Source organism: Syngnathus scovelli, chromosome 21 (assembly GCF_024217435.2).
Source record: "Syngnathus scovelli strain Florida chromosome 21, RoL_Ssco_1.2, whole genome shotgun sequence".
NCBI lineage: Eukaryota > Metazoa > Chordata > Actinopteri > Syngnathiformes > Syngnathidae > Syngnathus > Syngnathus scovelli.
In genome coordinates this window covers 3724277-3746701 of record NC_090867.1, presented here as the reverse complement: position 1 = coordinate 3746701, position 22425 = coordinate 3724277, and the positions used below count along the sequence as shown (strand labels likewise).

Below are 22425 nucleotides of genomic sequence, written 5' to 3'. Positions count from 1 at the left end.
CGGAGCGGGGGGAAAAAAAACAAAACAAATCCAGAGTTGAGGCTGAGCCAAAAGGGAGGCCTGCATTCACCGGGCCATTCCTCCGCTCGAGCACAGAAACAAACGCGCTGACTTAGTTCTACTTCAATGTCCATCCGACTCTGATCCCCAAATCTAATTTCAAATTCATCCTAGCTGTAAAAATAAAGTTTCTGCATAGCAGTATGCGGGAGCAGAAGATTTGCTAAGACAAATGTGTACGCGAGTATGTTTGCATCCCACCATCTGTGGCTGGCCGGCGTGGACTATTTCCACACGCGTGGCTCCATATGGCATCGACTCACTGTACATAAACAGAACACTCGCACTGCAAACAGACCTTTTAGCAGAATGAATTTTGTCACGCCGCTACGAAAATGGCACACGTTGAAACGTCGGCAAAGTGGGTGTTTTGCCTGACTAAAAGGATGAACGTTATAAACGATGCGGTAAAAACTTCACGCGACATTGTTTCAATGTCTGGAATAAGCTAAGCTAAGCTTAACATGTTACTGCTAAGCACCGCTTTGGCAGCTGTTTGCAATTTTGCATGTCGGCTCTCGGAGAAAAGCACCGGGGGGGGGGGGGTGCTTTTCCCGTCGTCCGCCATTAGAACGCCGTCTTTGAGTGTGCAGCGATCACTATTAACTGTCAAGTGCGCATTAAAGGAAGTAATAACATGCCGCACGTGGCTTTACTTGTATATATTATTCATCCTCTGCAAAAAAAAAACAATTGCAGCTGCGGTCATTTTGAAACTCTTGTTAAATTATCTTTTCTTCAGTCCGCCTCCAATTATTTTTTTTTATGCACTCGAAGGATGCTAGTTCGCGATCCTAAGAGTCAAGATGTTTATTCAAATGAGCTCTTTCACACCCACGGCGGCAAATATTTGAGTTGAGCCCGGCTGCGTTTTCAGAGCACCGAGCGACTGGCTCGTAACGCTTAAGCGCCGCTCGGAGCGCGCTCGTAATTACTCCTACGGAGGACTTGTTGTCTTGTACTCCACTCCCTCTCGCGGCGCGGCGCTCTCCCCCGTCGACATTTATTGACCTTTTAGGAGAGATTTGCGCAACACTTGGAGCGTATACTCTAGCGCTGCTGCGGCGCGGCCTTGCTTCTTCTCTTGAAACATTGCGGGTCTGCGTAGCAGCGGCCAACGAGTCGCCGTCCAGCTGCCAAAGCCAACAGGAGGCGCCACGGCAAGAAGAAAAATAATGAAAAAATGTGCACTTTGCAGTCCATTTGCTGGCTGAAAAAAACCTCTTGCTGTTTTTTGCTGCCACGAATTGGCAGCCAGACAAACATCTGATTTGTATTGTTTTTTTGTTTTTTTAGCGGTTGCAGCTCGGGTAAGGGTTTGAGGTCAGCTTTCAGTTAGCGCTAGGGTCGACATCTAACCATAGTAGGGTAGTTAAGTTTAAAAAAAAAAGGCACTGTCCAGAATCACTTGTTGTAGTCGAGGTCATCATAGTCACAAAAAAAGGTCAGCCGGGTCATCCCGCCACCGCCGTCAAGTTTTCCAGCGCTTGCTCTAATGGGAGAGCACACATGAATGTGATCAAATTCACTTTTTGGCAGACGGACAGCCTCGCTGGCGCATGCAGCAATCATGGAAATAGCAACGGCATGATTCACTCGGCTTCCATGGAGCGCATTGTCTTCTCCTGGCCGTCCGCAAAGTCGCAGAATTGGCACGGCGGCGACGGCGGGTGTCGTATCTGGCGAGGGCCGCTCATTTTTCGGTGAGCGTTTGCAAATGCTCTCATCTTGCCTTAACATGCCAGGCGTTAAGTAGGTCAGTAACGTTTCCATCGCTCTTTTGTAAAACACTCAGGACGCTCGGGGCCCCGCGTCGGCCGCTGGCCAAGCGCAATAACGGCAAGCGGGCCGAGTCAGATGACATTGTTATTGCAGCCCTTCCCGGGAAAGTGCGGCCAGCTGAAAATCTATATTTTGATTTATAGCGCCGTCTCAATTTATGCTCGGAGCCCTCCGCCGAGGGGCCGAGCGCCGGCTAGCTGGAGGGCCCCCGTGTCATCTGCTGTAACCAAACGGAGGGTTCCCCTCTTGAGAATGTGCACCTGTAGCGGGATATTGCATTTCTGGAAGCCACTCGAGAAATGCCTTCAAGTGGCTCTTTGCGGAAATATCACCAAAAGTAAAACCGGTACCATGAAATATTAAAGTATGGTCTTTCCAGGCAGTGTGTCATGCTCAACATTTGTCTATGGATGGATGGAGCTTCTTCCATTTGTTTGACGCAAGTGCTCTGTGATTTACCAGAGGGGAGTCCAGAGGGGTGCCTTAACCCGAGCAGAATTACGACGGCTTTGTAGTAATCGCAGCTTGCCGTTTATTATCCGCTTGGAGTGATGATACAAATTCCCTTCTTTATGCTTTGCTATTAACGGCCATATTTTTCGCCAGAGACTAGGCGGCAGCTAATTTATCACTCATGGGGGAGGATGGGAGGAGTGTTGAGGTGAGGGATGATGGATGGCTTTGGCAGTGTTGTCTGGCGCACCTCCACACCAGCCAAAAGGAATCTGGAAGGTTATTGCAGCAACGTTTTCTCCCCTCTAGAAAAATGTAAAAATCTATTCTGAATAATGCACCATTGGATGAGTCTGGCTTCAATGGCACAACTTTGCCGGCTGATTGAATGGCGGGCGTCTCAAGGTCAGCCGGCAGCTCAGAGCTTTTTTTTTTTCTGCTTACCTGTGCAGACAAATGCAAGTGGAGAAGCTCATCGTTGATATTTCCGTCCGCAGAAGTCTGCAGAGCACTTAGAGGCGCCCGTAACTGAATAGCAGCATGCGTTTTTTTTAGCAGGAGCCCCCAATAAATATAAAGCGGCCTTCTCAGTTCAGGTGCAGGCCATCCTCAAAGTTGCTTCCCACGCACCCGACCGAGTGTCCGTGAGATGGAAGCCTGCTAGAATCATTTCCAATGTATTATTGGAGCTACAGACCAAATTTCCAAATGACAGCAATTTTGAAAGGCGGAAACTTTCCGTAGGAATCGATGAGCATTTTTGGGGATAAATTGGGAGTAAAGCGAGATTTTACCAAATTGAAGGTTGCATAAGCAGAGCTCTCTGTTCCGCTTAAGTGTTTATATTCATCCTCCAAAGTGATTCATTTCCACAATTCCCCCCCGTGGAATGCTTCCAATTTGGAATGCTTCCCAAATTGCCTTTCTTTAACTTCCCATGGAAATTTACATTCAGTCATTTTCCGCCCCGTCAAAAGCCTAAAAGCAACATTATCCCGCCTCATCTGTGAATGGAGAAGGATTGTCTCCGGGGTGGAAATGTCTGTCCATTTATATTTTCAGACATTATCTTCTTATCTATTGCCGCTTTGCTTTTATTAGTGGAGGAAGGCAGCTTCTGGCAATAAGCACAAGTGTGTGCGTGTGTGTGTGTGTGTGTGTGTGTGTGTTTGTCAAGCTTTTTCTCTGCGTGGGCGCACCGTGTTCTCATGCGCGTGTTAGTGTATGTGCGCTTGTTAACGACCCTGCAAAATGACAAGCTGAGTTGGCAGTGAGAGTACAGCCGAGGGTCAAACAGAGAGAGAGGAGGAAGAGGAGGAGAAGAAGAAGGGCGCTGCTGTGATTCACCACGCTGTCATCTGAGGGACGTGGGGGGGGCCATGTATTCCCACCTGAGCGGCCGCTCGCTCGGCACATGTCGTTATTTACAGCCTAACCTTGGAGCTCATCACGGCGACGGCAAAATCAGATTGGACTTGACGTGTACCCGAGCCGCTGACCTTGATAAGTGCCAGGCGCCCGCAGCAAGGAAGGTTAGAGTGGCAGCAGAAGAAGAAGAGTGCACTTCTGGTGGCTCTCGCCACCAATTTGCGCATGCACGATTATGTCCAGCACTTTCCACACCATTCAACCTTTGGGAGCTTTGATTTTAAAAATCCCACACATTATCGTAGGACTCTTGGAAGGCTTGAGCGTATGCAAATTGAACTAAAATGTCCCACCGTAAGTGTAAAAAAAATTGAGGGTAAGTGTTTGTTTTTGCCCCAGTGGATGATCCAGAAGCCCCACAAGGTGGCGACCTTCTTCGGCTGCATCGGCACCGACCGCTTTGGCGAGATTCTGAAGAAGAAGTCGGAGGAGGCGCACGTGGACGCCCGCTACTACGAGCAGAGTTGCGAGCCCACCGGCACCTGCGCCGCCTGCATCACCGGCGACAACCGGTGAGCACCCGCCATTTGTCACAAACGACAGGAACACGCCAACAAATCACTCAACTATAAATGAGTTGAAAGGGAAATTGCTCAGTGTTGACTTGTCAGTCAGCCAGCGAGTGCGTCAGCGACCGAACTTGTCTGATGTCAAGTCGTGAAAAGGTCACGCGGTGCGTTCGGGGAGTCTGGCGGCGCAATATTTCTTGTTGCTCAGACGGCGCCAAAGGTTGCCCGGCCCATAGTTGTCAATGACTTCCAATTGGATGCCGATTGGATTCGAATCCAAACTCGACAACAAAGATGGAGTCGTGAGAAATCAGTTTGAAGTCCCGGTCAGAATTTTGCAATCTGTCTGCGCTGCCTGCACTCATGAAATGGGCTCAGTGCAGCCAGCGCTTTTGTGTCGCAGCACCTGCTCTCCTCTCATCGAGGAGCTCAGATTGTGGCACTCGCTCGCTCGCTCATAAAGAGGCCGCCCGCCCGCCCGTCCGTCCGCTACCTAATGGCCCGTGTTAACATAATGCCACCTGCCTCCCTTTTGATAACCGCCACTCCCAGCTAACCACCGCCATCAGCACTCACAAGCAACTTGGCCTGCATGCTTTTTTTTTTTCAAACCCTCACAGTTGTGCTATTCCGCCTTGGCTGTGCATGTGATACAAAAACACAAAATTTGGAGACTTTTCCAGAAATTCACTGATTTGAGAATATGGAAGCTGTTAATATGAAGTAGGCCTGAAGTGGTCTAACTGAGTCCGGTGTGTGTGTCCTCCTGTACAGGTCCCTGGTGGCCAACCTGGCGGCAGCGCAATGCTACAAGAAGGAGCAGCACCTGGACCTGGATAGCAACTGGGACCTGGTGACCAAAGCCAAGGTCTACTACATTGCAGTAAGTGGCACCATCACCCCTCACCATCCTTTTAGCCTTGACGTCTCATTAGCAAGCAAGTCACATTCTCTGTCTTCATCATCATGGCTGGTGGCGGAAGCCAAGAGAGCAGGCAGGCAGCGAGCGAGTGCTGGCGTTTCCCACAAAGAGCGAGAATGTTGAAACGCTGCCAAATACTGGGTGGCAGGCTGTTGCTAGGAAATGGGGCTCCTTAGGCGAGGCGTTGCACAAAGAGGAATAACAAAGGCGGGAGAGGATGGGGAGGGGGCGGAGGGGAAGGGGGGGAAGAAGAACTTACACTCGCTAACAGACTGGAGACTGACGGGCATAATAAACACGTTTGATGCTTGTGTGTCCAAACTAGATCAGGAGACAAAACGCGATGATGGCCTTGTTTTGAGATTTCACACCGCAACACATCGTTTTGACGTGTGAAGCCCGAGTTCGTTTCCTCCTCATAAAATATATTGATATTGCGTTATGGCCATCCAAATAGAAAACCCGTGAAATCCGCAATTGTCGCAAAAATGCACCAGAACAGAAAATGATAGCGATGTTTCCCCACAGGCTTAGCGGAGGCTAATGAAATCGATAGTGCGCCGCGAGATGCAAGAATACGAGACATGCCGATATTGCGTTCGGGTCCCGGCCGTGTGCGAAAGGTCAGTGCGGTAGGCTGACGTGTTGACGCATTGTGGGAGTGACTCTAATTGCTCGGGATCATGTCTTCATGCTGGCCCAGTTAGCCTCCCTCCCTCCCTCCCGTCCTTCCTCTCAATGCCACTCACCCCCCCCCCCCCCCCCCACCCCCACCCCTCCCTCTAATGTGGAATCATCATGTTCTTTTATCCACTCTGCAGCATCACCGCTCCCGCCACCGCTTTGTTTTTCTTCCCACTGAGCGCTTTGCCCTGTAATTTGATCTCCTCCGGCTAGATGCATCCTTCAACTTGTCACTTTGCATTAACCTGCCATGCAACGGGAACAGTGGAAATATTCAAAACATTTTTTTTTTTTTTTTAAATCAAACAGTGCACCTTACGGTCACGGGCGGGTTGATGATGGAGAGGGAGGGCGCCAGACAATTGGCTGTAAAAAGGCCCCGTTAATTACCGGCGGGCGCAGATGGTCCAAAATGAGCCAAGGAGAGATGGAGGAGACGCTGTGCGCCCTCTGCCAACTGGCCAACAACAAAACCTCCACAATCAATTGGCTGTCCCCGAGCAGGATGAAACTGTTTTTTTTCCTCTTGCCATTCAATACATGTCTCATCATGATGTAATGACTCCGATAAATTACGAGCGTCGTTAATATTGCACTTCAAGTGTTCTTATTCTTTAAGAATGCAAAATGGACATCGATCTGTTTACGAGCGGGCGATCCGAAGTGGGGCGAGCGTCCTCACGCTGACCTTGAGCTTCCTCGCCGCTGCCGTTTATCAGCAGCTTTGCTTTTTCCTCCCGCCTCTTCCTTCTTCCTCACTACTCACACTGCGCCACCCCGTGCAAAGCCCCCCCCCCCCCCGATCAGTTACAATGGCGCTCGACCGCCAATCCCAATCCGAGCCGCATTTTGGTGCCAGGTTTGACTTGTGGCCAGGCTTATTAAATACATTTGTACATCAATTCATCTTCCAAGCCACTCTCCCGAGGGTCAGCGTTCCCCTCGTGTTGTCGAGCTGCTCGGAGGGATTGTGAGTTTTTCTCCCGCCCTTTTCTCAGCCCCTGCCAGACAGCCGTGAAACACGTTCTGGATCACCAGATTAAACCGTGCGCTTTATCGCAACATGAAACGTCGTCATAATATTTAGTCACACCCCTGTTGGTCAGGCATAATATTAAAATTTTGCATTTGTGTATCAATACAGTCATGCTTTGCCCCATCTAAAATGGATGCTCATTTGGCAACCAAACGATAAAAAAGTAAAAAACGATATTGTAGCGATATTTTGTCCGGCGCCCCCCTCTGGAGCTCTGCGGGAGCTGCACCCCTTTCGTCAAGCTGACACTTTAGTCAATTGCATGCGATTATCCTTCCCTAATTGGCGGCACGCAAGTCTTGTGAATCCACGACAACGACGGCGGCGTCCCGATCGTTCGGCATGTGTGGCCAATTATGGAATTTCAATCAAGTCTATTAAGAGGCGCTCGGCCGTCGAGTGTCTGTCTTTCCGCGCCAGTGAGCTGCCTTGGTGCAGGGGGGGTGGGCGTCATTGCGCCTGGGCTGCACCTGCCTAATTGAGTGGTAATGAGCTGTCGGGCACGACACGAGTGAGTACGAGCTTGCGCTAGCTAGGCTTGCCACTGGTAGAAAGTAACTACTTCATTTTTCTTGTGCATCTGAGTTTAGTTTTCTTGTAACTTCCATCCATCCATCCATCCATCCATCCATCCATCCATCCATCCATCCATCCATCCATCCATCCATCCATCCATCCATCCATCCATCCATCCATCCATCCATCCATCCATCCATCCATCCATCCATCCATCCATCCATCCATCCATCCATCCATCCATCCATCTTCTTCCACTTATCCGGGGTCGGGTCGCGGGGGCAGCAGCTTTAAGAGGGACTCCTAGACTTCCCTCTCCCCAGCCACTTCATCCAGCTCATCCCGGGGGATCCCAAGGCGTTCCCAGGCCAGCTGAGAGACATAGTCTCTCCAGCGCGTCCTGGGTCGTCCCCGGGGTCTCCTACCGGTGGGACATGCCTGGTGGGAGGCGTCCAGGAGGCATCCTGATAAGATGCCCGAGCCACCTCATCTGGCTCCTCTGAACGCGGAGGAGTAGCGACTCTACTCCGAGTCTCTCCCGGATAACCGAGCTTCTCACCCTATCTCTAAGGGAGAGCCCGGACATCCTGCGGAGAAAACTCGTTTCGGCCGCTTGTATCCGGGATCTCGTTCTTTCAGTCACGACCCATAGCTCGTGACCATAGGTGAGGGTAGGAGCGTAAATCGACCGGTAAATTGAGAGCTTTGCCTTTTGGCTCAGCTCTCTCTTCACCACAATGGACCGGTACAGGGTCCCCATTACTGCCGACGCTGCACCGATCCGCCTGTCGATCTCGCGCTCCATCCTCCCCTCACTCGTGAACAAGACTCCAAGATACTTGAACTCCTCCACTTGGGGCAGGATCTCATCCCCGATCCGGAGAGGGCATTCCACCCTTTTCCGATCGAGGACCATGGACTCGCATTTGGAGGTGCTGACCCTCATCCCGACCGCTTCACACTCGGCTGCGAACCGTTCCAGCGAGAGCTGGAGATCATGGCCTGAAGAAGCCAACAGCACCACATCATCTGCAAAAAGCAGAGACCCGATGCTGAGGTCCCCAAACCGGACCCCCTCAACGCCTCGGCTGCGCCTAGAAATTCTGTCCATAAAAATTATGAACAGAATCGGTGACAAAGGGCAGCCTTGGCGGAGTCCAACCCTCACTGGGAACGAATCCGACTTACTGCCGGAAATGCGGACCAGACTCTGGCATCGGTGATACAGGGACCGAACCGCCCTTATCAGTTGGCTGGGCAACCCCGTACTCCTGAAGCACCCTCCACAGAACCTCCTGAGGGACACGGTTGAACGCCTTCTCCAAGTCCACAAAACACATGTGGACTGGTTGGGCGAACTCCCATGCACCCTCGAGGATCGTGCTGAGGGTGTAGAGCTGGTCCACTGTTCCACAGCCAGGACGAAAGCCACACTCCTCCTCCTTAATCCGAGGTTCGACCTCCCGACGGACCCTCCTCTCCAGCACCCCTGAATAGGCTGAGGAGTGTGATTCCCCTGTAATTGGAACACACCCTCCGGTCCCCCTTCTTAAAGAGGGGAACCACCACCCCAGTCTGCCAATCCAGAGGCACTGTCCCCGATGTCCACGCAATGTTGTAGAGGCGTGTCAGCCATGACAGCCCCACAACATCCAGAGCCATTAAGAACTCCGGGCGGATCTCATCCACCCCGGGGCCTTGCCACAGAGGAGTTTTTTAACTACCTCGGTGACTTCGACCCCAGAGTCTCCAGGCCCTGCTTCCTCAATGGAAGGCGTGTAGGTGGAATTGAGGAGATCTTCGAAGTATTCTCCCCACCGACTCAACACGTCCCGAGTCAAGGTCAGCAGCACGCCATCCCCACTGTAAACAGTGTTGACATTCCACTGCTTCCCCCTCCTGAGACACCGGATGGTGGACCAGAATTTCCTCGACGCCGTCAGGGAGTCATTCTCCATGGCCTCACCAAACTCCTCCCACGCCTGGGTTTTTGCCTCAGCAACCGCCGAAGCCGCGTTCCGCTTGGCCATCCGGTACCTGTCAGCTGCCTCCGGAGTCCCGCAGGCTAAAACGGCCCGATAGGACTCCTTCTTCAGCTTGACGGCATCTCTTACCGCCGGTGTCCACCAGCGGGTTCGGGGATTGCCGCCACGACAGACACCAACGACCTTACGGCCACAGCTCCGGTCGGCCGCCTCAACAATGGAGGCGCGGAACATGGTCCACTCAAACTCAATGTCCCCCGCCTCCCCCGGGACGTGGGAAAAGCTCTGCTGGAGGTGGGAGTTAAAGCTCTTCCTGACAGGAGATTCTGCCAGACATTCCCAGCAGACCCTCACAGAGCGTTTGGGTCTGCCAGGTCGGACCGGCATCTTCCCCCACCATCGGAGCCAACCCACCACCAGGTGGTGATCAGTTGACAGCTCCGCCCCTCTCTTCACCCGAGTGTCCAAAACATGCGGCCGCAAATCCGATGACACGACTACAAAGTCGATCATCGAACTGCGGCCTAGGGTGTCCTGGTACCAAGTGCACACATAGACACACTTATGTTTGAACATGGTGTTCATTATTGAAAATCCGTGTTGAGCACAGAAGTTCAATAATAGAACACCGCTCGGGTTCAGATCGGGGGGGGCCGTTCCTCCCAATCACGCCCTTCCAGGTCTCACTGTCATTGCCCACGTGAGCATTGAAGTCACCCAGTAGAACGATGGAGTCCCCAGAAGGAGCGCTCTCCAGCACACCAAACGGCAGCTCAGAGTACCCAGTAGACACAAACAACAGTCAGGAACCGTCCCCCCACCCGAAGGCGGAGGGAGGCTACCCTCTCGTTCACCGGGGTGAACCCCAATGTGCAGACGCCCCGCCGGGGGGCAATAAGTATACCCACACCTGCTCGATGCCTCTCACCGTGGGCAACTCCAGAGTGGAAGAGAGTTCAACCCCTCTCGAGAGGGCTTGTACCGGAACCCAAACTGTGCATGGAGGCTAGTCCGACTATATCTAGTCGGAATTTTTCTGCCTCGCACACCAACTCGGGCTCCTTTCCAGCCAGAGAGGTGACATTCCATGTCCCAAGAGCCAGCTTCTGCAGCCGAGGATCAGACCGCTAAGGTCCCTGCCTTTGACCGCCGCCCAGCTCACATTGCACCCGGCCCCTTTGGCCTCTCCCACAGGTGGTGAGCCCATGGGAAAGGGGGACCCACGTTTCCATGGGCGAAGGCCCGGCCCCCAGACGCTCGCCTTCGAGCCCCGCCTCCAGGCCTGGCTCCAGAGGGGGGCCCCGGTGACCCGCGTCCGGGCGAGGGAAAACGAGGTCCATTTATTTTACTCATCATGAGGGGCTTCTGTGAGCCGTGCTTTGTCTGGCCCCTCACCTAGGACCCGTTTGCCATGGGTGACCCTACCAGGGGCATGAAGCCCCCGACATGGCTCCTAGTATCATAGGGGCACGCAAACCCCTCCACCACGATAAGGTGACGACTCACGGAGGAGTCTTGTAACTTTTCCATTTTTATTCCCAATAAGTTTCTATTTTCCAAACTTGGATATCTGTATGTCGACTCTGCCTTCACCTCATCGCCCTCCCTCGGCGGCCTCCGCATCGACAACTCATGCTACCTCTGAGAATCGACCCCCGCCCGCCCGCCTGCCCTAATTGAATAGACTTGAGCAATTATTTGCCGAGGCGAGGGAAAATAAAGAGCCACTTGGCGGCGGCGAATAATGCCTGATGGCCACGTGTTGATACTCTCACCGGGGAGTGCGGCCAACCCGCTTGAGTGTCTGATTAAGATTCACTCTGCGGTGTTTGACGTCTCCTGGGCAAAAAGATGGAGGCTTAGAGTGCCGAGCCGCCCTTTTTTTTTATTACGGTGCCTGAGCCTCGATGGAATCGATACCAGGCGGCGACATTCGGCTCCTCCCACTTCCACAGTGAAGGCATGTTTAAGAGCATCCATCGAAAAAAAAAAAAAAAGACATCTCATGTTTACTTGTTAAAAGAAATTTAAAAAGGAAACATTTTAAAATAGAAGCACTTGGAGTACATAATGAACAATTTCGCGGCTGCGGCTTTGAGCACTCATTGATTGATGTGGCTCGCCTTCACTCATGACGTGTGCGTGCGTGCAAGTGCCTAGCAGATGTTCAACTTGTGATTATTCCTATTTTTTTTCTTCCTAGCATTCCTGCTTTGTTTATGTTCTGCCACGAGAGCCGCCCCCCCCCCCCCCCCACACTGCCAGTTTGGCCTACCTCCATCGGCAAGCGCCAATACTTTTCATCGACTTTCTCCTTCTTTTTTCTGCGGCTTTTGAGGAGAAGCGATGGCCTCGTAACGTTTACAAGCGCTCCATTGACTTAGCGTAGCCTCTCATTACCCGGCAGTACATTACTTTGCGTTGTTAACGCCAAGTCGGGGGTTGACCCGACGTTTATACCTCTTAACCTTTTTCCCCTGACGTCTTTGAATGCATCTTGAGTGGAGGAGGATGACATTTTTGCTCTGTTGTCATGGAGACTGCTCACATGCCACCATGTGACTAAATATAGCGCCTCGGGTGTTTTCTTTCTTTTTCTTTCTTCCCGATGGGATGAGAACACACTGCCGATGTACTTGAGCCGCACACACACACGCGCTGGCATTACAAATTTAGCCAAAGCTTCAAGGGGTGGTATAAGTATTTGGGTGCCTGGCCGTGAAACTCGAGCTCGTAGAAATGGAGTAGGCAAAAAAATTCCGGCCTTGCCCTCCGAAACTATTTTTTCAAATGCAAAGCGCGTCAACTGAGACATTGTTTTCAGAAATGTTTGTTCTTAGCGGCTCGGGAACATTTGGACAATTTGGAAAGTGTAAAAAATAACATCTCGTACTAACAAGTTGCCTGTGATCTACTTTAAATGTGTTGCACTCTGTTTGGGCCCGAGCGAAAAAAGTTTTTTTTAATTATTCTTCAGAAGCCATTTTTAGGGTCAGCTCAAAATGATCGGTCCAAACCTTTGCACACCGGCAGAGTTATGCAACGACTCTCAGCGACTCCTCTCGGCCTCCTTTCCGGTTGTGTCGATGGCCGGAGCCTTGAGGGACGTTCCCATTAGCACCCGACATGGTGGCCGCATCCCTCCGAACGAGATTCCCGGCCGCTGTAAATACAAAACAGACCTTGAGTCGTCTTTGAAGCTCGCTATGTGCGTGTCTTTGTTGCAGATGCCGTGGCGCAATCATAGAGGGGAGGGGAGGGGTGGCGGTGGGCAATCAAAACGACAAAGCCTTCCTCCCGGCCCTCCATTGTCACAAGATGTAAGCTGACTCATGCACACAAGAAGGCCATGCATCCACGCAAGCGAGGGCGGCTAAAATTAAATAAAAAAAGGGACAAAAAGTGACTTAATTACTTAGCATTGCTATTTATTTCTTGAATCTGCAACTTTTTGGGTTGTCGAGCTCGGACCCACATGCTAAGTTGACACCAATTTAGCATGCATTTTGATGTCATCGTTTGATGGCTTGTTACAGTTTGCGGACTTTGGGCCCCTGAGCCATAGGTTGCCCACCCTCACTTTAATTATTCAAGGAAAATCCACCGCTCCACACGAGTTTTTCCTCCCCTCAGAAACGACTGGATTGATTATTTCCCATTGCCGACGGAGAAATAACACGCCTCCCTCTAAATGGTTTGCAGCAGACTGCGGAGCTCGTTTGGACGCTGGCAGGCATCCATCGCACGTGCCAATTAGTCACCTCCACAGGAAAAGGAGGAGTGAGGTTGATGTCCCGTGCCGTCCGCACCGCTGATGCGACGGATTGGGTCGGGCTGTCCAGTAGAGGGCGCGCCATCGAGCCAAGCCATCTCGCTCTTGACACGCGGCGCTTCAAGTATGACCAAAGCAGATTAATGCCCGGAAAAATACCCTTTCATTGACGCCATGAGAAAGGCTAATGATGATTGAACGGCGCCGGAAGAAGTCGTGCGGCATCATCACACCGTGTGAGCGAGCGCCGTTGCCATTTGCATTGCGCCAAATCAAAGTTTATTGATCGAGTTGGCCCAGGCGCCGCCTCGATGCTCCTCAATCAGGGGGTGTCCTGCGGCTAATGGCCGTCGTCTCCCCGCGGGCCCGATGACACGCTTGCTTCACCGGCACACTCGCCGCCCAATTAGCGCGCGGGAAAGTCGATAAATGGGATGGTAACACTCGCCGGCGACGCTGACAAATTTTATTGCAGAGAGAAAATGTTCATCCAAATTAGTATGCGTTGATATTCGTCGCCATGGCGCAATTAATAACATTTGTCCTGAACAGCGGCGGGCCTCCTGACTCCCCCCCCGACTCCCTCCCTCTCTTCAAATCACCTGCCTTTACATTTTCCGCATGGAAAATTCCAGCATGGTGAAAAGTAGAGTGGCTGAGGAGAAATAAGTTTTCTCAGCGAGCGGAAAGTTGAAAAGAATAACACTTTCCTTTGATTTTCTACTCGGTGCACTTTCCAGTGAATTTCCTGGAGTGATAAGAGCTTAGCCAATGTAATCCTCACAGGACCTTTCTCTGGCATGCCAGGAATCAAGAAAGCTTTTTCCCAAACACACCAATGTTGTCAGGGGAAGAAAAAAAATCCAAATCAACAATACACTAAAATTCAAATGTTTCCGTAGAATTTCAAACACAAACAAAATAAAATTTCCAAATAGCTTTTTGTAAGCTCAGTCAGCAGATGGCGCTACTCACTCCCCCGCTCCGTTTTCGGGCTTCCATTTTGTATGACATCGTTTTGGGCTTAGAAAAGGCTAATGCTGAAAACAGAGCAACCTCCTCCAAAGTCTTGGAGAGGCCATTGACTCGACAAAGGGATGCCATGCGGCAATTGAGCCCGCAGCGCTCCTTAAGTGCTCCGAGCCCCAGCGCCGATGGCCCCCGCGCTCTTCCAAACATGACATATTTATGATGGTGCTTGTTTAACCTCTTTTCTAATCAAATGGCAGAGGTTCAAGGAGACTTACCCTGCTTTGAGCCGTGATTTACTTCCCGCCGGGCGCCCCCTCGAAGGCCGCGCCAGATTTATTTGCTCGTTGTAGCTAAATCGGTCAAATCGCTGCATTTTTTTAAAAATTTGTCAGGATTGTTAACAACACTTTTTTTGCATTACAAAGACTTTCAAATACGTTTTAGGACAAAAAGTCATTTTTGATGCCTATTTGGATACATGACAGTGTTTTAATGTTAATTCGGGAGCTTTTCATTTAAGGAAGCTGTCGTGAATGCAGCCTGACTTGAAGCGCCGCACTCCCGTCACGCAAATAACCGAGATGTGATCAAGTTGATGACACGTGGTCACAAGGTGCACTCCGTCTTCCTCCCCCTCCCTCCCCTTCTTTGAGCAAAGGCTCCGTTCTGGATCTAATCCCTGCCATTGATCAGACTTTGTTTACTCTGACATGGTCTCTCTCTTCTGCCCCAATTAGAAGGCAACCATTTCTCTTCAAGTCACTCTTTTTCATGCGGCGACTTGTTTCATTTTGAGGGCTCATTCTTTCAAAATAACACAATGAAAAAGTGTGCATTTGCAATTTTTGACTTTTTTTTCGGGGACGCTAAAAAGCTTACGTGGTTTGCTTTCAGTGGCTACGCCGAGGCCTCGTCAAATTAAAACCCAATTATTCGCCCTTTAATGTCTTTGGCACAGCAGCCTGATGCCTGCAAGATGCAAATTCCACGAACTGTCGCCGGGTGGCTAATTCTTTTTTTTTTTTGGCCCGCCCGCGGCACTCTGGAGCAGGAGGGAACATTCTGCCACAAATATTTGAGCGCTTTTATAGAGGGGAGGAAGTCAACACCATAAATAGAAAAAAAAAATCCTCCACTAAAAACCACTTGGGCCCCTGTTGAATATTCCCACCCACCAAAAACATTGCATAGGCCTCAGCTTGATGTGATTTAGGGTCCACCGCTTTCAAGGAAATTGGACTTAAGGTATGAAAGTTCACACTTCTTGCCTGCGGGCAATCGATTTTTCTCTTTGGCCTTTTTTTTTCTTTTCTTTCCCTCTTTCCTGCTCTCTCTGCAGAGCCGCACTTGCTGCTTGTTGTGAGCGTAAAACACGCTGTTAGTGTCGGCGAGGTCGAAAACCTCAGCTTGACTCGGGCGTAAATTGAATCATTTTTAGGGAGCAAAGATCAGCAAATGCGGTTCAGGAAATGTACAGCGAGTCGACGCTCGATTAGAAACCGTTGGTAAGCAATTTCGAAAGCCTTGGCTCACTTTTTGGCAAGCCACTTTATTCCAGTTAGTGACTATTCGTGACCTCCCTTTGCATTTTCGAGTTGATTCTTATTTGTGTTTACATTTCGAAATGCTGTCACCCCACCTTAGTGCTTGGTGTCGAATAAATGAGACGTTGCGAAGCTAAACCGGCTTTGGGCTTGACGTTTCCAGTTTGGCAGCTAAATTCCACAGGACGGACGGGTTTCGTTCTGGGAATGGTCTGGTGGAACCAAAATGTCGCCAATCCTGTCCGTCCGTCTCTTTGGGGCACCGTTTTGGGTGGGTCTTGCTATTAAATTGGATGTTGCTACGTGAACGTGTCTCTGCTCGCACCCGAATCAGTCCATCTTGCGACATCGACACCTTTTCACCGCTCCTTAATGGACAGCTTACTTAGCAAACTTCGGGGGGGGGGGTCAAGTTTAAAGGTGGCGGATGTCCATCAGTCAGTCAGGTGAGGAAAAGAGGCTCCTTTGTTGAAATACTGCAGCATGTGGCCCAGCACCAATTAGGTGGAACACTTCATCTTTTTTCAATACAAACAGTCTGAATGTATTCTTAACTTGACAGCCAGCCTTCAGCCAGTCGTGAGCGAGGGCGCTCCCCTCACCTTCTCCCGCTGCGTCAATGTAATCTGGCAGATGGAGAGTATTTGCAAAGAGGGGGGGGGGTACATTTAAGGTGGGTGTAGAAACGTGGATCAAATTAACTCTTTGGGGCCTTCCAGCAATCACAGCTTTGTTATTTTAGGCTCTCGGGCAAAGCCAAACTGGATTCGATGGCTCGGCCAATTACCTGTAATTTTCCAGGCCGCTGCGCCGGCTTTTGCCGGGCCGACGGCAAACACTGGAGCACTGTCTTCCTTTGGCTCCGTGGCAGAGTTTGACCTCGAGTGACCCCCGGCCAACCGCTTTGCATCCATCGCGGTGACACCTTTTGGAAATATTTGCTGAAACCCGGGGGGGGGGGGGGGGGGGGTAATTAATTAGTTAATAAGTAATTCCAAATTGGTGAGGTAAGAGTTGCCCCCTAATCTCAATATCGTATGTTTCAGGAAAGCCTTGAGCAGGTCGCTTCAGTCATCAGTGGGGAGCAATTCTGTTTGTAGGTCGTCGGCTACAATCCGCTTTACGCAATCGGCGGCGGCGGCGATCTGAGAAGCCGGCGCAAAACACGAATCCCGGACGGGAACCGAGAGGCAGATGTTATCGGCGGCTTGCGAAAATGTCGACTAATGCTCGTCGCCGGCACAAATGAGACATTGACGCTTTGAAAACGGCCCCCCGCTATCCTCGCCACTCCATCCCACGCCCCGGCAACGCAGTTGAAGACTTTACCATGTTCCATTTCACGGCCGGTTGCGGATTCAAACAGGAATTTGAGTCGCAACCGTGGGACTTTTGAATCCGCCTCGCCGCTACCTTGATTTGAAAGGCAGCCAAGACATCTTGCATCCTCATTGCGCTGTGATGACTTTCCACTTCCACTATAAAAAGCCAAAGAAGCTCTTTGGGGCATCAGTTCATGTGCAGTATTTTCAATCTTAACTTGTGGGAAATGTGGCATCATGCTTCTGGCCGAGGGGAAGTCACTTTTTCAAAGTTCACAGGCCCGCAGGATATTGAAGGCAGCCGTTGATCAGCTTGTTTTGAAGCGGCGGTGTCAAGAGACAATCTCCGTTGGCACGCGGCGAAAGAAACATGTCAAGGTTGCCGATGGGCCGTTAGCGCGCCGCGATTTCCCGCCTTTTGTCTTCTTTCAGACAGATGCTACCTGACGAGTCTTTGCCATCGTGACCATGTCGTTGTATTAGCTTGCGGCTTTTAATTGAGCGCCGGCAGCCTGAGCCCCGGAGAAAGTAGGCAGGATTAAATGGATCAGTTGAAAGTCTTCCTTATTGGCTTCGGTGTTATCGAGCGGCCGACTGGTTTTACAGAGCGGCTCGTCGCTGAAAAACAAGGTCAAGCAGATCCGTATCAAAGAGGGTCAGCAATTCTGTGTTGGGTTTCCACCTGAAACTTAAAACTGTTTTCTTCTCCGATTTGTATGCCATTCACACAATGAGCGACGGCGCTTCTCTTGTTTCTCAGTAAGGGGAGTCCACACCGGACTTTTGTTCAGCCATCACCGGATACGAGCGTGTTGTTTCCCCACCGCAGGCTTTGTCCCAAATCGACTGCCCCCCTCGCCTTCTTTCCATTCAATAATTCCACCCACAAATTGGCACTTCAAATGTTTTACTCTGTGGCGGCCATTCTGGATCGTGTTACACAAATTTGTAAATGGAGCAACGCTCGGAATAGAAAAATGTCAAATGGCTCATTTTGAAATGCAAAATGGTCGCTGTGGTCTTTTCAGGGCTTTTTCCTGACCGTGTCTCCGGAGTCCATGCTGAAGGTGGCCAAGCACGCCTCGCAAAACAACAAACTCTTCTGCATAAACCTGTCGGCGCCTTTCATCTGTCAGTTTTTCAACACCGCCATGATGGAGCTCATGCCTTACGTGGACATCCTGTTTGGCAACGAGACGGTAAGTCTTTTCCTCACAAGCCCAAAAAAAAGTCAACTCTCAAAGTTGAGTGTGCGCAGCCGGAAGAAAACTCTGATTTATGGCTTGCTCTAGCACTTTGCCTTCCTGCTAATTGCTCCGAGCCTCCCGAAGTGTGTTTTGCAAACGCTGCGTGTTTTGCGCAGTCTGCGGCCACCGTAGCGCTTTGCCTCCACAAGCTCATTATTGACTTGAATGATTGGGGATAATTGCCCGTTTGCAGACGGATTCACGTCGGAACGCTTCTCCGGAAACCAAAATAGGCGCCGAGGCGGACAACTTGCCTTTTGACCGCCTGACACAGGAACAACCATCCCTTCCTATTTTTTTTTTTTTTTTTTTTAACGGCAGGAGTTAATACGGCCCTTGACGAGAGAAATGATTACCGGCCGTAAAATTAGCAACGATTTAGCAACGTGCTCTCTTGAGCGTAGGACATAAAGCAGCAGCAGCGCTCAAAAGAAGGACAGCGGCCATGGAAGCGTTGCGCTCGGCTTTGCGCTCTTTAAGACAAACGGGACCGTCGTTACAGAATTAATCTCCCCGACTGATTGGCCTTGTAAGCCTAATGTTTGCGTGCCATTTATCTATATTGCTGCTCTTTTGGGATGAAAAGCAGCTTCGCTCATGATCCAAATTTCTCGTTCCCAAATATTGCACCAATTTAATAGGAACTCTGGGCTGGTTGTCTCGCTTTGATTTGAGCGCACAATCGGTGCAGGGCTGTTTTGAAACGGGAGCTGTGCTAATTTCAAACTGTCCCCTTCACAGCTCAGCTGGAACAAAAACTAAAGAGCCCGCGTTCCCATACGGGTGCCTTTCAAAATCCGTGTGACCGCACAAGGGGGTAGAGGCACTAAACGGGAATTGGCAGAGCCGTCAGAAGGTGTCATTGAACCTAGCCAGCCCGCTTTTAATTGAAGCGGCTCTCGCATTCTCCGAGATGAGTCACCGGCCAGGAGAAGGCCTGCCGACCTTAGTTGTGACGTGCACTTATGGAGCCACATGAGTCACGCTGCATATTAGCGAGATCATTAGTTAAATGGAAGAGAAAAAAAAAAAACACACACACAACCTGCTCTGGTGGGTTTTGTCCATGCCAGAAAGACAACAAAGAGCAATTTGGGAAATTTCAGACCTTGCAGTGCTGCAAGAAAAAATGTCCGACTTCCTACGTCTTCTCGGCCATTTGGTGTTTGCTTATCTTCGATACATTTTGCAGTCTTTGGAAGACGAACTTATGAAGGCTTCCTTTGCTGACACATATTGTATGTTGGCAAAAAGTCAAGTGAAGATTTGCGCTCCCCTCGCTCATTTGTCTGCTCATGAAATTGTGGATTATTAGTTTAAGCATGCTGAAAATAGCCCGAGGATCGTTTAATCCTATGACAGCGTCAACGTTCTCAGCGCGCCTTCTGATACCTTTTTAGACACTTTGTTGCAACACACACACACGAGGCTCATGATTTCTACAATTCTTTATTTTTGTACGTTTGTTATTTATTGTCACTTGATTTTCTGTAATGTATAGCTTGATGTTTTTTCTCTGTCTACAGGAGGCGGCCACGTTCGCAAAGCAGCTGGACTTCCAGGTGAGTCGTCGGCAAGCGACATGCCGACGCTTCTTCCTTTCGTCTTGATTTCTGCTGATAATGAAGTTCTTTTTTGGACAGTGATTGATGCGCTATTACACTCGCCGGGCCTCGCTGCTGTTGCCATGGCAATTGGGCAGTTGTCATGGTTTCTTTGTTCAGCTGCCTCCTCTCTCTCTCTCTCTCTCTCTCTCTCTCTCTCTCTCTCTCTCTCTCTCTCTCTCTCTCTCTCTCTCTCTGCTTCTCTCTCTCTCTCTCTCTCTGCTTCTCTCTCTCTCTCTGCTTCTCTCTCTCTGTGTCGTGACGCACCCTTGCTCGCCCGACATCGTGTACAGATGTTCTTTATTGAATTTTTTTTTTTTTTTTTAAGAGACGACGGATCGAGCAAGCCGTTTCTTTTCCTAAGTAGCCAAGGAGCAATGGCACGCAATAACCGAACACAGTTTTTTTGACAGAAATAGAAGCAAAAATAACACGATTCTATTTCTTAAATATTTGTTTTTAACTTGATGTTATTGTTTTTAAATCTTTCATTTTGGAGGCTGCTCTGAAGCTACGCGCCACCTGCCAATGCCTCGCTATGCCCCCCCCCCCAAGCACCTTTTTATGGTGGGCACATAAAAGCGAAGGGCGACAACGTGCCGAAGCCTCGTGCGCTGGTGCGCTGGTTTGTCGGCTGTCTGGTGAAGCGCTTCTACGCAGTCACGCTGACAAATTGCTTTCTTCTCCCCCCTCGCAGCGCCGCGCCGAGTCCTTAGCTTGGCTCGCAAACAGCCTCGGCATTAACCTCACCATTCGCACTTAGAGTGTTACGCCCGCTTTTCCTCAGCCTCCGCGGACCTCTCGGGGCTGATTAAATGACGCTTTTAAAGCGTTTAGAGGTGGAAAAGCTCAACGGCACGCCATTTTTTTGGGGGTTTGTTTTTGGAGGACCAAACACCCCCCCCCCCCCCCCCCCCAGAACGGCGTTGAGGGTGCTTTATCACTCCCCGCCTTTGGGCTGCCATGCTTGTAAATCACGACGAGTTCATAATAAAGCAACACGGCATTTTCTCAACAGTTTTTCAGCGTCGCCGTCAAAAGGCAAGCATACTGCATTTTTATGAAAAGTTAAATGTCAAAATAAATACACACAAGTAATGAAAGAATTCAGTCACTTTAGTTCACTGACGGCACAAAGCTTTTTTTCCAAGGAATTGCCATCAATAGCGTGTGCTTGTTTTAGCCACCCACTCACAGCTTCTGTGATCATTTCCTCGTATTGATCCTCGGCACTTGATGAATTTCCGCTGCTTGGGCGCCTCGTTAAATTGGATATTTGTTTGCAGACGGAAGACATCGGCGAGATCGCCAGGCTGGCCAGAAACCTGCCCAAGGACAACCCGGCCATGCCCAGGGTGGTGGTCTTCACGCAGGGCAAGGACGACACCGTGGCCACCACCGGTAGGTGCCCAAAAGTGTTCCCGCTGTTTGACGTGTTTATTTTCCTTTCCTAATATTTACGAGCCATTCTAATTCGTCCCAATACTTTCGCCCAACCGCAATACTTTTGCCCCACTTGCGGTCGCGCGTCTACGTCCACGACAGATGTGTGGCCTCAAAAGATGGCCGACACGCTGCAGCCGTCAGGCGTCCTCCACTTTGAAGTTGCACTATTGACACCAGATGTCCAAAAAAAAAAAAAAAAAAAAAAAGGAATCGACACGCCGGCAAGTACTTCACAATACTTGAACGCACTCCAGACATTTTTTTCCAAGGCTTCTTCTCTTTTAGGCTAGTTTTTTTGTTTTTTTCTTTAACTGCGGCTCTCCTTGCCCGTATGCGAGGGCATTGCCGTACCTTAATCGCTTAAAGGATCGAAGGGGAAGGACGTTACCCGTGCCCCATTAGCCAAAATCAATTAGCGGCAAAAAAAGTGACGCTGGCACGGCACGTTGAAATGTTTTCTCTCACGTCTCGTCTTTCTGGATACGCCTTGGCGAGGCTCCTCGTGCCGGTGGTTGCGGTAATTACAGGCATGTGTAATGTTTTCAAGTTGACGCCGCCGCAGAGAAGCCGATTCAGTGTCGACTCCTTTCCCAACGTTTCGCCTTTGCCAAGGAGGCGATTTCTTCCTCTCGCTGTGTTTCCATTTTTTTTTTTTTTTTTTTGGCCGCCGCGCAACGGGAAGCGTTCCAGAAAAAGAGGAAGAAGTTTCTCACACAGAGGGTGTTGTTCAACTGTGCAGTTCCAGACAAAGGTGAAAAAGACGCCTTGACCAAACGTGTTTTTGTTTCAAGGTTAAAAGTAAGACAATCATTTTGTGGAAGCTGTGCACTTACTGGAGCGTCTGCACTGCACGTTCATCTGCTTTGTTCACCGCTGGTTGGCGCTTTTGAAAAGAACGCTGCCTAATAAAGGGCTTAATTGAGACTAATTTCAAAGAGACTCCTGTTGAAAGACCTTCTCTGTGTTAATCGGCACCACACAAGAGGCCTAATGAGGCGATTAGGAGAAGACGCACAATTTCGTTGTCAGCGGTGATGTGACAAAAGCCACACGCGTGACATGCGTGTGACGGTCGTACGAAAAAAAAAATGCCCTATGAAAAAAAATATTCTCTATGACACTGATAAAGGCTGACTCGTCTAT

The 22425-nt window shown here is 50.2% G+C and overlaps 1 protein-coding gene across 6 annotated transcripts in view; it reads left to right on the top strand.

Moving 5' to 3' along the window:
• Positions 1-22425, top strand: part of LOC125991377 (adenosine kinase) — a 32475-nt gene that overhangs the window by 9138 nt on the left and 912 nt on the right. For 2 of the 6 annotated variants that reach the window (XM_049759243.1, XM_049759242.1), the window contains exons 5-10: positions 4063-4235; positions 5007-5115; positions 12603-12695; positions 18014-18184; positions 19759-19794; positions 21123-21237. In XM_049759243.1, coding sequence (XP_049615200.1) covers positions 4063-4235; positions 5007-5115; positions 12603-12695; positions 18014-18184; positions 19759-19794; positions 21123-21237 — 697 coding nt within the window. Of the gene's footprint in view, positions 1-3515; positions 3828-4062; positions 4236-5006; positions 5116-12602; positions 12696-13077; positions 13333-18013; positions 18185-19758; positions 19795-21122; positions 21238-22425 lie in introns of those variants that run through there. The other 4 variants (XM_049759245.1, XM_049759244.1, XM_049759246.2 and 1 more) reach the window with 3 other exon arrangements.